At 43.5% G+C, this 17,912-nt stretch overlaps 1 protein-coding gene across 2 annotated transcripts in view; it reads left to right on the top strand.

Moving 5' to 3' along the window:
• slc12a5a (solute carrier family 12 member 5a) overlaps positions 1-8,063 on the top strand; it is a 443,979-nt gene extending 435,916 nt beyond the window's left edge. For both annotated transcript variants that reach the window (XM_060918253.1, XM_060918252.1), the window contains one exon: positions 7,816-8,063. In XM_060918253.1, the coding sequence (XP_060774236.1) occupies positions 7,816-7,907 (92 nt within the window). In that variant the 3' untranslated portion in view covers positions 7,908-8,063. The remainder of the gene's footprint in view (positions 1-7,815) is intronic.
• Positions 8,064-17,912: the final 9,849 nt, after the last annotated feature.

The raw sequence follows: 17,912 nt of genomic DNA, 5'->3' as shown, positions 1-17,912 counted from the left end.
TCCCAACTTTTTTGGAATTGGGGTTGTAGTTTTCTGTCCAGTTTTTGCCCTTGTTGTACCTGCCTGTTCCTTTGGATTGTGTTTTTTTGCTTCCCCTGCCTAGGTTTCCCTTGTCCCTGTTTTCTTCAGTTTTTGTGAAGATTTTTCTGTCCTGTTTTTGTCCCTGACCGTGCCTGTCTGCTCTTCTGTGTTTTGACCTCTTGGCCCGTTCTTTGGTCACTGATTTTTGCCTGAGCTCTCTTGTACCTCTGCCCTGTACTTCATTAAAGAAGTTTCTTTTTGTACACTACCTGTCTTGAGTCTGCTCTTGGGTCCTCACTTCACCTCAGCTCGCCATTTCTGACAGCACAGTCTGGCCAGCATGGACCCAGCAGATTTTGCCCAGCTAAGACCAACGGTGCAAAAGCAAGGAGCTCTCCTTAGGACCCACCAACAGGACATCCAACAGGTGAACCAAAACCTTGTCGCCATCTCTAACACTCTCAATCTTCTTGCCACTCAGCTACAACAGCTTCAAGTAACATCTGCTCCTACACAACCCCCTCCACCTACCGCTTCGCCAGCTCCTGCTCCAGCCCTCTTCACGGAGCCGAGACTTCCCACCCCACAGCCATACGACGGAGAACCAGGTACTTGCCGGTCATTCTTATTTCAATACTCGCTAACCCTTGAACTCCAACCACTGGCCTTCCCTACAGAGCGTTCCCGAGTGGCCTACACCATCACTCTCCTCACTGGCAAAGCTAGGGAGTGGGGAACAGCTATGTGGGATGCCAATGCACCAGCTTCAAGAATCTCATAGAAGAGATGAGGCGAACCTTTGATTGTTCTCTGTCTGGCAGAGAGGCAGCAAGAGAAATCATGGGACTGCGGCAGGGTGCCCGGTCCATGTTTGATTATGCGATTGAGTTTTGCACTTTGGCGGCATCGTGTGGCTGGAATGAGAATGCCTTGTTTGATGCATTTTTGAACAGGCTGTCGGACTCCATCAAGGATGAACTGGTCTTACGAGAACTGCCACCTGATCTCCCCTGTCTCATGGACCTCGCTAGTCATATTGACTCCCGGATCAGACAGCGGGTGAAAGAAAGAACTCTGATTAGTCTTGCTCCCCCTCAGCCTCCCATCCCTTCCGCTGAGCCAATGCAGGTAGACTGAGTCTGCATCTCACCTGAGGAACGACAGTGCCATCAGGATATGAGGGCATGTTTTTATTGCGGACAGCTGGGGCATTTCTACCAATCCTGCCCTTTAAAAGGAAGAGCCCACCGGTGAGTTTAGGGGCCCTGGTGGGCAATGTCCAGAATCAGCCCCCTACCAATTGACCGCTACTCCCAGTGGTCATCATCCATGGCAATCAGCCCCACGATCTCCAGGCACTCGTTGATTCAGGGGCTGACAGAAACCTGATCTGCTCAGCCACCACCAAGCGTCTGGGGATTCCACTACTGGCTCTTAACCTGTTTCTCACCATCCTGACCCTTAACGGTACTGGTCTGACCACGATCACCCATAAAACAGCCCCGGTCACCTTAGGAATTTCAGGCAACCACTCTGAATCCATCTAGTTTTTCATCATGAGCAATCCCCATGTGCCCATAGTTCTTGGTTTGCCCCGGCTAACTCTACATAACCCCCATGTCAAATGGACTAACAACACCATTTTAGGATGGAGTCAGTTCTGTTTATTGTCATGCCTGAGATCTGCCCTCCCTCACGCCGAGTTGCTCCAGCCCACCATTGGTGAATATCCTGACCTCTCTAATGTGCCTCCCGAGTATAATGACCTAAAACCTGTGTTCAGCAAGTCTCAAGCTGTTTCCCTTCCTCCCCATAGGCCCTATGACTGTGGAATTGACCTTCTCCCTGGCACTGCACCACCCAAGGGGCGACTTTACTCCCTCTCTCCCTCTGAAAGGCAAGCCATGGATAAGTACATCACTGAGTCCTTAGCAGCTGGAATTATTCATCCCTCCTCTTCTCCTGCAGGGGCAGGATTCTTTTTTGTGAAAGACAAATCCTTGCGCCCTTGCATTGATTATCGGGGGCTAAATGACATCACAATCAAGAACCGTTACCCTCTACCTCTCATGACTACGGCCTTTGAGTTACTCCAGGGAGCCCAGATTTTCACAAAGCTAGACCTCTGCAATGCTTACCACCTCATGAGGATCAGGGAAGGGGATGAATGGAAGACAGCATTCAACACCCCCATGGGCCACTACGAATATCTCATGGTCCCGTTTGGCCTGACTAATGCTCCCGTGGTTTTCTAGGCCCTCATTAATGATGTCCTGAGGGACTATCTTAACCTTTTTGTTTTTGTTTATTTGGACAATATATTGATTTTTTCCCACTCCCTTGATGAACACCGCATCCACGTCAGGCTGGTCCTTCAACGACTCTTGGAAAATAAACTCTTTGTTAAGGCTGAAAAATGTGAGTTCCATAGAAGCTCTGTCTCCTTTCTGGGCTTCATTATCTCCCCCGCACAGATTCAGATGGACCCCCTGAAACTCAAGGCAGTTGCTGACTGGCCCACCCCATCCTCTCGGCGAGAACTCCAGCAGTTTCTTGGGTTTGTGAATTTCTACAGGCGATTCATCAGGGACTTTAGTACGGTAGCTGGGCCCCTCATGGCTCTAACTTCCACCAAGGTCCCTTTCAGCTGGGGGGGAAGGGACTGAGAAGGCATTCTCCAAGCTCAAACAAAGGTTCACGTCAGCATCCATACTCACCATTCCAGGTCCGTCCCGGCAGTTCGTGGTTGAGGTCGATGCTTCGGAGTCAGGGTTCGGAGCCATGTTGTCCCAGAGATCGGCTAGTGACAACAAGCTTTATCCTTGCTCCTTCTCTCGTCGGCTTCCCCCCCTCTGAGAGAAACTACGATGTTGGCAATAGGGAACTATTGGCCGTGAAACTGGCCTTGGAAGAATGGAGACATTGGTTGGAGGGGTCAGACCACCCTTCATCATATGGACAGACCACAAGAACCTCAAATACCTCAGGACTGCCAAGCGCCTCAATTCTCGCCAGGCCCGATGGTCTCTCTTCTTTTCTCACTTCAAGTTCACACTTTCCTTCTGCCCAGGCTCTAAGTATGGTAAGCCTGATGCCTTGTCCAGAATGTTTTCTCCCCTCCAGGAGGAATTGACCTCCACTGAGACCATCCTTCCTCCACGGTGCCTGGTGGGGGCCGCTCTGTTAGAGGTGGAAACCCTGGTCCAGAAGGCCCATGAGCAGGACCCAGGGCCCAGTAATGCACCTCCTAACCATCTTTTTGTTCCTGTTTCTCTACGGGCACAGGTGTTGCAGTGGGGTCATGGTTCCAGAATGGCATGCCACCCAGGAGCAGCCCGGACTCTGGCACTCATCCGACAACATTTTTGGTGGCCATCCATCAAGGAGGACATCCAGAGGTTTGTGGCAGCTTGTGACATCTGCATCAGGAACAAGACTGGCAACAGCCCCCCCTGCTGGCATCCTGAGACCCCTTCCTGTTCCCCACTGGCCCTAGTCACACATAGCCCTGGACTTCATCACAGGACTCCCTAATTTAGGCGGCAATACTTGTATCCTCACTGTTGTTGGCTGTTTTTCTAAAGCTGTTCATTTTATCCCTCTGCCCAAGCTTCCCACCACCAAAGAGACCGCCGAATTGCTGATACTCCACGTTTTTCGTCTACACGGACTCCCCTCAGACATCGTGTCAGACCGCGGACCCCAGTTCTCACTCAGTGGTGCTTCTCGCAGTCTGTCTTCAGGTTTCCACCCTCAGACCAATGGACAGATGGAACGGGCCAACCAGGAGCTGGAAGTGGCCCTCAGGTGCATGGTGTCCAAGGATGCCGCCTCCTGGAGCAAGACCCTTCCTTGGATAGAGTATGATCACATCTCCTTACCCACCTCTGCTACAGGTCTTTCCCCCTTCCATTGCTCTCTGGGTTACCAACCACCACTCTTCCCCGTCCAAGAAGAAGTCACCGCCGTGCCCTCTGCCCAGGTGTTTGTGCGCCACTGCAGGAGAACGTGGGAATTGACCAGGAAGAAGCTCCTACGTTCTGTCAAGATGTTTAAAGAGCAAGCCGACAAACACCGCCCAGCAGCTCCCATCTATCAGGTGGGGCAGCGGGTAATGCTCTCCACTAGCCACCTGTCCCTCAAGACGGTCTCCCGCAAATTGGCTCCCAGGTTCATAGGACCCTTCCCCGTCTCCAAGGTAATCAATCCCTGCTCTGTAAGACTGTCTCTGCCCGTAACCATGCGCCGTACTCACCGAACTTTCCATGTCTCCCAAGTCAAACCCCTTGTCTCCAGTTCTCTATTACTTATTGCATATTATTATTGCATTACTGTCAGTGTCCAGAGCCATCTTCCAAGTGGAACTTTTGACTGTCTATATGGGGCCGGCCTCCACAGGAGCAATGTGTATGTCCAGAGTTTCCCCATCTTTTTCTGAAATCTAGCGTTGGTCACTGCTAGAATGTTCTCTATTGAGAATTCATACATCAGTTTACCATTGGTTTTGCTGTTTTCTTGGTAGCTGTATATAGCTTTGTCTTTCCCAAGGTGTCTGTTGAAGTCTCAGATTACCAATAAGACATTGTGTTTAGGCACCTGACTAACTACTGTTGCTAAGGTTTGATAGTGTTCCTCAGCGTCTTCATTTCCTTCCATGGGTGAATAGTGGGCTATAATTGTGGTTGCAGAGTTACCGCTAAAGTTTCCAATCAATATCCTCTTGTTGTTTTCAAAGAGTGACACTTCAGTGAGTGTATTTGTACCATTCCGGTCTAACACGAAACCAACTCCACTGGATGTTATATTTCGGTTATTTCACCAAGCACTTCCTATAATCAGTGTACATTTATACTCAAGTTTTTCAGCCTGAATCTCATCATCATCATGGACAATTTTGTGATCAATATTGCCAAAGAAGATTAAGATCTATTATTTCTGGCTACAGTGAAGTCTGTTCTTCTGTATGATTCGGAAACTTGGACACTCAACAATGCTCTTCAAAAATAGGCTAGATGGCACATATACCAAAATGCTGAGGATGGTTCTCAATGTATAATGGTGGCAACACATGACCAATGATGAGCTTTATGGTGACCTACCACATGTGTCTGAGAAAGTCAGACAACAGATTTAGACTTGCCAGACACTGCATAAGACACAAGGAGGAGATAGCATCATGACTTGTTCTGTGGCAGCCCAAATTTGGGAAAGTGAATAGAGGCAGAAGAAAGACAATGTATTGGGTGTTTGGAGAGATCAGTGAAAGATCATGGAAACTGGATGAGTATCGTTGCTGGAGTCCGATCAAGAGGTCGACATTGGTGAGGTGAGGTGGTTATACACAAAGTCTTTAAATGAAATGGCGAATCATGATCTTCAGTTCATTCTACAAATTTTCTACTGGGTTTTCAACACCTATATTTTCTTTCTGTGGAACCAACTGAGAATCTCCTTTGTAGTATGTTCTGGATCACTGAACAGTCCACCCACATCTCATCCTCATCATCCTGTTGGATGGTAACAGATTATTCTCAAGAATTTTCTAGTACATTACTCCATTCATTTTCCCTTCAATAATTTGGATTCAGCTTGCACCTTGAGAAGAGAAACAGTCCTTACCATGATGCTTCCATCTCTGAGCTTTACTGTAGGTATGACATTTTTATGGTCATATGCAGAGCCAAACATGGTGCTTTGAAACTTTGTCTTGTCTGAACACACTGCATTCTACACACTATGTCCAAATGTTCTGTAGCACACTTCAAACAAGCTTCAACATCCCTTTTGGAGTCTTCTGGGGTGATCAAGAATGGAGGCGGTTGCTGTGGAGTGCTTTGCCCATTGTTTCTCTGTGATAACTGTACCCACTGCTTCCAGCTCTTTCTAGAGCTCTTTTTGAATGGTCCTTAGCTCTTGGGCTACTCTTCTAACTGACGTTCTCACTACCCAGTCAATAATCTTGAAAGGAGCTCCTGTACGTGCCCACTTGATGATGGAGTGATGTTCCTTCCACTTACAGATAAAGGTTATGATGGTGCTTATAGGAACATTTAGGAGTTGAGAAATATATCAGCAACCAATGCATTACATTACATGACATTTAGCAGACACTCTTATCCAGACCGACGTACAACGAGTGCAAAACTCAGGTACACAAAGTGCTGAACTTCTAGACAAGAAACTTCTAGTGACAACTGAACAAGTGACAGCAATACCTTCAATATTCTATTGAAGTATCAATACTCAAACAGCCAAGGAAACAAACCAACCATATAAAGTACAACTAAATGGAGAACTCAAAATGGCTAACCCCAGGTGAGACAGTATACAGCCTGGGTTGGTCTAGACCAAAACGCAGTTACGCAGTGGGCAGGGAAGCAGGGGAGAGGTGCAACCTGAAGAGGTGGGTCTTCAGTCTGCACTTGAAGGTGGTCATGGAGTTGGCAGTTCTGACCTAAATGGGAAGGTCATTCCACCAACAGGGAACCAGGACAGACAGTAGTGGGCTGGGCAGGAGCGGAGAGGAGGAAGGGCCAGGTGACCAGTGGTAGTGGAATGTAGGGATCTGGCTGGTGTGTTGGGGTGGATCAGACTTTGGAGGTATGCTGGCTCTAACCCCAAGATTGCTATGCTGGCCCTAACCCCAAGATTGCTATACTGCTGAGGAATCTTGTTGTGAAGTTCTTGGGAGATCTTTACTGCTACACATCATGAGCTTTTCCTTGCATGATAGCTTGGTACCAAATGATTTGTTTACTTGCATTCAGAGGTGGGTTCCCTTTTTCAAAGACTAGAAGTACTAATCTACCAACATTCACTACCCCAGCTGATTATAATTAGCACAGATAGGAGAACTACTGTAATTAGTGCCATCAGTTGCATTTCTTACTGTGTTCAATAGTTTTTTCCTGTGTTACTCCACTTTATTGCACATAACTTTTTTTTATGGAATGGAATATTATGATTCCTTTTCCTGTAAAGTTTTATTGTTTTAATACCTATGTCTGCTCAACATTTCATGTGAATAGCTGCACTGGAAATAGTTTTTGATAAAAGTAAAGTAGTTGATGTGTTGAATACTTATTTCCACCCCTGTATTTTTTTATATATTGTTGCTGGTATCCGTCCATCTCAGGAGACAACGGTATAGTGCTAGAAGTTGGAAGAGCACCTTCTAGAGTGGCTATGCAGACCTACTCTAGAGTGCCAATCTCTTCTGCACTGTCTGCAAAAGGTTGATGGTGCTCTTATAGAGGCTGCCCTTGCATTCCTTCTGGTTCTCTTCTCAGTGAGCTGGACATTTCTGTGGTTCTCTGCCCTCTGGACTCCATTTCTGACTAGAGTTCTCCATTCATCGATGTATTCCCAGCTGTTAATGTTGATGTCGGTTAGCCGCATGTCCCTTTTGCAGACGTCTTTGTATCGGAGTTTTGGACGCCCAACTGAGCGAGATTCTGTGCACAACTCCCCGTAAAGTACAGTATGTCCCTTGGAATTTGACCTGGCTCCATCCGTCGAACATGACCAAGCCACCTGAGGCATCTCAGGCTGAGAAGTGCAACCAAGCTAAGGATTCCAGCATGCTTAAGGACCTCTGTATTAGCCACTTTCTCCTGCCACTTGATCTGGAGGATACGTCTGAGACAGCAGAGATGGAAGCTGTTGAGTCGCTTCTCTTGTTTGCCATATGTTGTCCAAGTCTCTAGTGTGTGTGTGTGTGTGTGTGTGAACATATTTATTTGTATGTGTACACCATATATGCCATGTTTCCTTAACACTAAACTTCTTTATCAGATATGGAGTTCCTTGAGGTTCTAACCGAGGGTCTCAACCGGGTCCTCCTTGTGCGTGGTGGAGGTCGTGAGGTCATCACTATCTATTCTTGAAAGAACAGCCCGCATCACCCCACACCCATCCTCAGCCTCAACCCTACCAAATTTCTCATTCACACAGCCAACCCCAAAACATTCCCTTATCACACCCAAGCAATATCCCATAATTCCCTGAGTTTATCCTACCCCCACCCTAAAATGGAGCCACCACAGATCCTCTTATTACTCTTTCTCCCTCTTTAATGAGTCCTCAGAAAGGCCCCTTTTACTCTTTTGTCATTAAGTTTGCTTATTGGCCATTGCATGTTCTTGGCCTACACACATTCTTTGTTTGTGATCTGATGATCGATGATTTGCCTGCCAAGTTCAGTGCCACATATGATACAAGGAAAAACTATTGATGTCAGTACGTTTCTGCTGCATTCAGGATGTTTTCTCCAACCCCTATTTTTCCCATCCAATCAGGAGATGTTTGAGGGTTGCAGAAATAGAATGGGCAAGTTTTTAGAAGATATCTGCTTCCTTTAAAGCTTTGATTTGTTCTTTTTTTATTTTATCATATATTTATTTTAAAAATCAGAACTTGCCACAGGAAGACAACAGAAGCCAGACAAGCTGAGGATCTGTCAGTCATTACATCACTGTGATAAAGCGATGAATTTTGTGATGGACTCAGACCGAGGAGCTGACAGAGATAGTGGCACAGCACTATTTCTGCAACGTTGTGAGCTGATTTCCCAGAAGTCATGTGTCATGAGTAGGACTGACAGTCACGGAAAGAGACTCTCACGCTGTGATGTTTCAGTTTGATGTGGCTATTATCACCACCCACCTAGTGTGCGAGGAGAAATTCAAGGTGGAAACAGTTAGATCCCCCAGACTGCACTGGGAAACGTACATCTTTCTTGGCATAGTTCTGCCATTTTATTTGTGTTTGTGTGTTTGTTATCCTCTGTGTATGCCCTGACGTGTTCACTTCTCCTGGTTGGATGTGGATAGCTATTCCCTACCAACCACAATATGTGCCAAAACAATAGTAGGAAGATCTGTGATTTGCTGTCTCAAAATGACAAAAAAAAGAAAAGAAAAACAAACAAGACTTATCTGTATTATATGAGTGTTGTAAGTGAAAGGAAATGTGTAACAAGCAGGTTGTTGGAGGAGGAGGAGATAAAAGTGTAAACAGTGTATAGTCTCTGAGGCATTGAGAAATATTGGTTTTCCGATATTCACTGGTGAGGAAGTGACCTTATGTCACAGGGTTGACTCTAAGAGTCTTCAGGATGGCTTTAGGCTTCTCACTGTGGCATTGGGAAGTGTACCGTACTGTACTGTAGCCCCCATCACAAGCACTCAACCTGCACTGGCAGCCACTGTGTAACAAGTGATTTAATGAGTCTGTGGATTCATTAAATGTGTGTGTGTGTGTGTGTGTGTGTGTGTGTGTGTGTGTGTGTGTGTGTGTGTGTTCGTATGATCCATCTGTGGGAACTTGAAGATTTTTTCGCTTTTTACAAACAGGAAAACATATATATGTTTGTTACATTTACAGAAAGATCTATATAAAGTATCTGTACCACTATATATATATATATATATATATATATATATATATATATATATATATGACCACACCAAAATATCTTTGTAAAAAGCTTGGAACTGTATGATAAAGATGTTGATTGTGCCATATGACTGACAATACATATCAGTTTAAATACTATTAGTTTTGAGCGAACTTGAACCTACACAGGAAGGAGTAAAAACCGTCAGTAGGCAGTAAAAAGGAAATATGTCCATAAATCCAGAAACTCCATGCAGTGAAAATGCAGTGCCATTCGTATGCAAATTGTAGATGAGTTGGGGTCTAGTCCGAATAGCCGAAGGAGTTTTTAGAAAAAAAACATCTTTTACTTTCGAGTTGTTAAAAATGAAAAGAGTGTTGGAGATGACTAAGATCTGAAAGTGCATTAAGAACCGGTTGTGCAATAGCTAAAACTGGGAAAGTCATATAACCACTGCATTATTTATTTTTGTATGCAGATATTTTATATATGTGGGTTTTATTTTGTGGTGTTTTGACAGAAAAAGTGGTCATAGTATAGTTTATTATAGTCTATGTTGGGGTTTTTTTCTGCTCAGAGAAAACTGTAATTGTTGCTTGCGCTTGGCAAATTAACGTGTGTGTGTGTGTGTGTGTATATATATACAGTATATATATTCAATACCAGTCAAAAGTTTGTACACCAGTACTCATTCATAGGTTTTTCTGTATTTTGACTATTTTCTACATTGTAGAACAATACTGAAGTCATCAAAACTATGAAATAACATACGGAACATATATGGAATTATGTGCTAAACATCTCATCTCATTATCTCTAGCCACTTTATCCTGTTCTACAGGGTCACAAGCAAGCTGGAGCCTATCCCAGCTGACTACGGGAGAAAGGCGGGGTACACCCTGGACAAGTCGCCAGGTCATCACAGGGCTGACACATAGACACAGACAACCATTCACACTCTCATTCACACCTACGGTCAATTTAGAGTCACCAGTTAACCTAACCTGCATGTCTTTGGACTGTGGGGGAAACCGGAGTACCCGGAGGAAACCCACACGGACACGGGGAGAACATGCAAACTCCACACAGAAAGGCCCTCGTCGGCCACGGGCTCGAACCCAGACCTTCTTGCTGTGAGGCAACAGCGCAAACCACTACACCACCGTGCCGCCTGTGGTAAACATAAAAGTGCTAAAAAATATGAATCACATTTTAGATTTTTCAAGGTAGCCACCATTTACCTTGATGACACTTTGCACACTATAAGTTTATCACATAGCTCATGACAGGAAGAATACAGGGCAAAGATTTTCAATCCCTTTGATTTGGCATAGATTTTTTACACTGGATGCCCTTCCTGACACAACCCTCCCCAGTCTATCTGGGCTTGGGACCAGCACTTAAGTATGCAGAACCCAGTGGCTGTATGTCTTTGGACTGTGGGGGAACCTGGAGGAAACCCACACAGACACAGGGAGAGCATGCAAGTCCACACAGAAAGGCCCCCATCGGCCATGGAGTTCAAACCTGGAACCGTCTTGTTGTGAGGTGACAGCGCTAACCACTACACCACTGTGCTGCCTGTAAAATGTTAACTATTGGCATTATCTTAAGCAGCTTCATGAGGTAGTCATCTGGAATGCTTTTCAATTCACAGGTGTGCCTCGTCAAAAGATAATTAGTGCCATTTCTTGCCTTCTTAATGGGTTTGAGATCAAACAGTAAATAGTAAATAATATAAATACAGTAAATAGTCCTCTTCCACAACTGGAGTAATTCATATTATGTCAAGAACCGCTTAACTAAGTAAAGAGAAATGACATCCATCATTACTTTAAGACATGAAGTGTCTTTTAATTAATAAAAATAAAGAAACAACATTGAATTAGAAGCTGTGTCCAAACTTTTGTCTGGTACTGTTCATATATAGTTGTGGTCAGAAGTTTACATACAGTGACATGAATGTTATCTTGGATATGAATGTCATGGCAATATTTGGGCTTTCAGTAATTTCTTTGAACTGTTCTTTTTCTGTGTCAGAATGATTGTACAGCATACATCTTTTAAAAAAACACTAGAATTTGGTGCACAAGTTTTAATTTTCTCTGGGTTTTCTGAACTCAACACAGGGTCAAAATTATACATACAGGGTCAAAAATATACATACAGCACACCTAATATTTACGTAAAATGTATCTTCGCAAGATTCACCTTGACCAAACATTTTTGTTTACCATGAACAAGCTTCTGGCAGAATTCTGGTTGGATATTTCACGACTCTTCATGGTAGAATTGGTAGAGTTCAATTAAATTTGCTTTTGTTCTTGGCATGGACTCGACTTATAAGCACGGTCCATATATTTTCAATAGGGTTGAAGTCAGGACTTGGTTTAAGCTTAATGTTAGCCTGCTTTATCCTCCACAACCAGCTCTGATGCGTGTTTGGGTTCTTTGTCCTGTTGTAACTCTCAAGTCATGTTCAAGTTTCTGATGGTTTACGCTGAAGAATTCTGAGGTAGTCCTCCTTCTTCATTATTCCATCCACTTTGTGCAATGAACCAGTTCCACTGACAGCAAAACAGCCCCAGAGCATCATGATGATCCTACCACCAACACCAGCTGGTACAGTGTCCCTCTGTACATCATGGTCATTGTGGCCATACAACTCAATCTTTATCTCATCTGACCATACAGCTTTCCTCCAGAAGACTTTTTCTTTGTCCGTGTGGTCAGCTTCAAACTTTAGTTAAGTTGAAAGTGTCAATTTTGGAGCAGGGGGTTATTTCTTGGATAGCAGCCTCTTCGTCCATAGTGATCTGAACTGTAGACAGTTAACATGGCAGGGCTGTGCCATGGTGGTTCCCCGGTTGTTCCTGACCATCCAGACCAATTTCCTTTCAGCTCAGGGTGACAGTTTGGGTTTTCTTGAAGCAAAGTGGCTTGGCAAAGTGACTACACCTCACAATAACTTGGATACAATTGTTTGAACTGATCTTGGAATTTGCAGTTGTTTAGAAATGGCCCCATGAGACATTCCGGAGTTGTGTATATCTGCGATCCTCTTTCTCAGATCTGCACTGAGCTCCTTGGACTTTCCCATTTTACTGTGTTGGTCAATCCAATGAGTGCTGTAAACAGACCCTTTTTATGAAGGTACAGAGAAGCTACCAGCTGTAGTCACTAATCATGATCACTAACAGGAAGTTAAGAGGCCTTGGCAAGATAAGAGATATTTTGCAAGTTTCAGTACCTCTGAATAATCTAAGTGAGCGTATGTAAATTTTTGACCATGTATGTTTAATTTTGACCCTGTATTGATTTCAGAAAGCCCAAAGAAAATTAAAACTTGTGCACCAAATTCTAGTGTTTTTTTAAATTAAAGATGTGTGCTGTACAATCATTCTGTCACAGAAAAAGAACAGTTCAAAGAAATTACTGAAAGCCCAAATATTGCCAAGACATTCATATCCAAGATGACATTCATGTCACTGTATGTAAACCTCTGACCACAACTGTAGGTGATCAAAGGCATAGATAATTGAAGACAGTATTTTGTGTTTTAAATGCTTCAAAATGTCCCATACATTGCGGATGCTGCTAGTATACAAATAAATATGTATTGTGTGTATATACATAGAACTATTTACTTCGAAGTATTTACAGATATAAAAATATTACACTATAGTAGTGAGGAGGAGTAGACATACAAAAACACATTCAGTTCAGTGGGCTTTCGGACCAAACACTAGTCAGCCTTTCAGTGTCAATCTAAATACTAAAACTAAAACTTTTGAATGCCATATAACATGCATCAAAGCATGGAAGAATATGGCTGCTTTCTGGTCTAACATGAAAGGAAGAACTCACTCTGAGCCACTGCATGTACTCTTTTTTTTTTCTTTCTTTCAGTAATATATGAGTAAATCTTTGCTCAAGTGTTGCCTGCAAAGACTGAGCCTAGCCTTTCAATACGTTTCCCGAAAAAGACGATCATGAGTTTGTTTGAAAAGCTGATTTTACTTGATGATTTGATCCTGATTATTTTTTTAATCGCTGTTTGCATGGTCCATGTATGAATATTTGTTTCAGTGTATTATATATTGTGCATTATATATAGGAGGTCGAAAGAAGAAAAGTGGGAGGAATCTGCTTGAGCCCATGTTGCTAATGGCTGTGTAGCAAATCATTTAGCAGTGTTCGAAGGCAGCATGCCAGAGTGACCATGTCCTTAGGTTATCCTTGTTGGCTGTAGCTTTGGGAGCATTATACTGTACTGTTGTGTTTTGATATTCATTTAGTTCGATTAGCAGGAGACTTGGAGTGTGGTCTGAATGTTGTCCTTTTGACCTTGTGTATTACTAATCTTCTACATTTATGAGATTGCTTTTAGTACAAAACAGTCGTTATAGATTCAGTCATTTCTGTTTTTAAAGGTTCTGTACAATACGGTTTTTCTGTGGGGTTTGACGTGTGTGTATGTATATGAGAATTATTTTGTTGTCTGCTTTATCCATGGTCCGAGAGGCCATGGTGTTCATCAGCACTCTTTGTATGCTAGAGGAGTGTGCGTCACATCTGTTCTATGGTGGCTGAGACAGAAATGCACTTTATACAGGGTTGACGTTCTTTCCAGCGATGATAACGATGACGTTGTTCGGGGCACCTTTGCTGTCTGCGCACGATGGATCCTTTCAGAGTTTCAGCTTCCTCTAGTGGCAAGAGTGTGTAGTGTGGTCATGAGGAAGCGACAGTTATTCGTGGTTGCAGAACGGACAGAATAATGTTCTCTGCAGTTACATACTACCTGATGAAAACAGTTTTCACTTGGCTGCATGAACCTAGGTGAATTTTGCACTTATCTCAGATCAATAGCGCCTGTGTTCTAATTCTTCACAACATAAGACACGTTCAAAATCTATTTCTTGTACAAGATGCAGAATCAATGCAGTGACTCCCTCCCATGCTTCACCTGCTGCCCTACCCATCTCTCTCTCCCTCACACACACACACACACACACACACACACACACACACACACACACACACCCCTCCCATTCTAACTCCCCCAGCAATGTATTAAAATGTGATCGCAGTAGACATATGATTATTGATCAAAGACTATAAACAAGCGCTTCCACTACTGGGCCTGACTCTGTTAAAATGGACAGTGGACAAAATGTCCTCCTTCTCCACCTCTTTTCCTTGATCTTTCTCTTTATCAGAGAATTTTAGAGAGGAATCTTGCTGTGTAGCAAGTATTGACTCAAACTTTCCATGAGACATTCAGAGAGCAACACTGTTCTTCACCGAGAACTTTTAAGAGATATGATTTTTGTCATCTTGTAAATATAAAGGGCTCCAGATAACAATCCATATTTGCTTTCAAAGAGTGAAGGTGTGTCTATGAATTGTGATTGAATCTTCTGGGAGTGTCATATCCTCAAGGTTAGAGAAGCAGCTTTGCGACCAAAAGGTTGCTGGTTTGATTCCCTTGACCAGCAGGAACGGCTGAAATGCCCTTGAGCAAGGCACCTAACCCCCAACTGCTCCCCAGGTTGCTCTTGATATGTTTGTTGTACGTCGCTCTGGATAAGAGCGTCTGCTAAATGCCTGTAATGTAATGTAATGTCATATCAATATGGCTTCCAGTCAATTATTTCACATTTTGTGGGCACGAACATAGCAGCACTTGGGGACATACTGTACATAGGTGGAAAATACATCAAAATTTAAGTAACATGAAATCTCAGTCATTATGCCCAAAGAAGATCTGACTGAATTGAGTCTCACTAAATCAACGATACTTAATCATAAACATCTTACTGAGAGAAAAAAGATATTTGTGATCCGTACTGCTTGTATAATTCTTTTGTCTTTGGACTTAGTTGATGAGAAGTAAGCTTTGCGATATGTCTGCGAAGGTTCTCAGTCATCATAAACCGTAGGTGCTAAAGAAGGCAACTGGACTTGCTTGAAATTCTTGAAGACGTTTCACCTCTCATCCGAAAGGCTTCTTCAGTTCTGTCTGACTAGTGGGGAGTTCCAGGTATTTATCCTCTCGTGGACCAAAAGCAACCCTGAGGAGAGTCGTTGAGGTCACATGAGTTGTTGACTCTCTCAGGCCAAGTTTACATTAGACCATATCTGTCTCGTTTTCTTCACGGATGCACTGTCTGTTTACATTAAAACGCCGGGAAACGGGAATCTGCCAGGGTCCACGTATTCAATCCAGATCGTGTCTGGTCCGGTGCTGTGTAAACATTGAGATACGCGGATACGCTGTGCCGAGCTCTAGCTGGCGTCGTCATTGGACAACGTCACTGTGACATCGACCTTCCTGATTCGCTGGCGTTGGTCATGTGACGCGACTGCTGAAAAACGGCGCGGACTTCCGCCTTGTATCACCTTTCATTAAAGAGTATAAAAGTATGAAAATACTGCAAATACTGCCCATTGTGTAGTTATGATGGTCTTTAGGCTTGCCATCCTTCCACTTGCAAGTGGTAAGTGACTTGCACACAGCGGCTCAGTCCCGAATCACTGCTCGTGCGCTTCACTCGCGCGCTCTGTGAGCTGCGCAGGGCCAGAGGGCGCACCCTCCAGAGGGCACTCGCTGTTCAGGGCGGAGTGATTTGGAGCGCAGCCGCTGAGGAGGAAGCGATGAGCCGCACTGACACATTTCAACTTACGTGCCGAATTAGTCATGTGATTAGCGTATCCATGTATTGGCGTTGCTGTGTGCACGCGAATCGTGTATTGGCGTTGCTGTGTGCATGCTAATCGTTTTTAAAAACGTTAATCTGATGATCCGCTGATACGGTCTAATGTAAACCCCACCTCAGTCATCCTGTTGGGTCACTGGATGCTGGGTGTGAATGGTGTTAACAGCCTAGAGGGTCGTTAGGGTGATCTGTGGGTCATTGGCTCTCTCTGCCATCATGTGAGTCATTGAAGTCAGCTGAGTCTTGGTCTGGATGTGTATTCAGTTTTCTGGGAAGTGTTCCAAGGACTGCATTGTAGGTGGCTGATACGTGGTGTCTCCACCCACCTTCTCTGTTCAGTGATGGTCGTTCCAGGTTGATGAAGATGTCAATGACTCTCCTTAGGTTTGTTTTTGGTCCACTAGAGGATAAATACCTGGAACTCCCCAGTAGTCAGACAGAACTGAAGAAGTCTTTCGGACGAGAGGTGAAACGTCTTCAAGAATTACCTTAGCACCTACGGTTTAGGCTTTGCAATCTGTTCCAACTATCAGCAAAATTTCAACCCGAGTCTTGATTCTAAAGAAAAGCATCCCACCACGATGCAGTCATTAGATTTAGATGTTGTGATGTCCAGCCACAGCTATTCTAACAGAGCCAGAGCCCAGCTTCGTTGTCTTACTCAACGCATGCACATTATCCTGAACAAGTTGATATAGCTCAATATATATTTAAATGTTTTGTGGTTCTCAGTATTACATTCACTCAGTTTCTTTTGATTTGTTTAATTGCCTATCTGGTATTTTTACAAGTCATGTGGTGTAACATTGTATACAAACGCTTTATTTGGGTATTTCAGTCGGCTATGTAGAGTGAATGAGTGTATTGGTTACCTGAGTCTATTTTTATTATCGTTTCAATATATAGTTATTTTAATTTATTACTATGAATACAGAGATAACTTACTAACAGAAAAAAAAACTGATTACCAAAGTATATTTCAGTTAACTTAGACATGTATCTATATAAAAACATTATTTTGTTTTGAATTAAAAAGAAGCTTGAGGATTTAATTAAGTCAGAGGTCACACTAACTCAATTCTACACATTTCTGCTTATGCCTTAAACAGAAACACCAATTGGCAGCTATACATGAACTGAGCCCCAAAATACACATCTGGTGTGTGATGTGTATGATGCGTTCCTGGGAAGCTCAGCTCGGAAATGTAGAAATGTTAGGCCAGATGCCCCTTTTTTTAACCTTCTTCAAACTGTAAAAATGTTATGGTCCATTTAACAACCCAGAACAAGATCTGTTGAAACTGGGCAAGAAACTAATCTTCATTTACAGTAACCTACCACCAAGTTTAAAAGTAGTACAGCAAACAATTTTAATCACAGTTGTCTAAATAGCTATGGGAAATATCCTTTTGACTACAAAAGATTTTTTTTTAAACAGCTTGGCCTGGCCTAAGCCTTTAGATACCAGCCAATTGCTTAAGACAAGCAAGTTAAAAGCATGAAGAGGATGAAACAGGACCTACAACAGGAGTAGACAGGGTTCTTCAAGCTTGTTTTTAAATTCATGACTAATGTGCAAACCATTGTGTAAATATTTGGAAGAGAATGGATATTGGGGGGAAAAACAAGTATGTAGATGTTGAATATATATTTTTTTCCTTGGTAACAATTATAAACTGTGTTTCACTGTTTCTCACGTATGTGCGTGTGTATGCATGTGTGCAGACATATACGTATGCACTAAAAGCATTAGGGACCATGAGCCAGGGTGG

Source organism: Neoarius graeffei, chromosome 4 (genome assembly GCF_027579695.1).
Source record: "Neoarius graeffei isolate fNeoGra1 chromosome 4, fNeoGra1.pri, whole genome shotgun sequence".
NCBI lineage: Eukaryota > Metazoa > Chordata > Actinopteri > Siluriformes > Ariidae > Neoarius > Neoarius graeffei.
The sequence above is the reverse complement of the archived record's forward strand: the minus strand, read 5'-3'. Positions and strand labels throughout refer to the sequence as shown.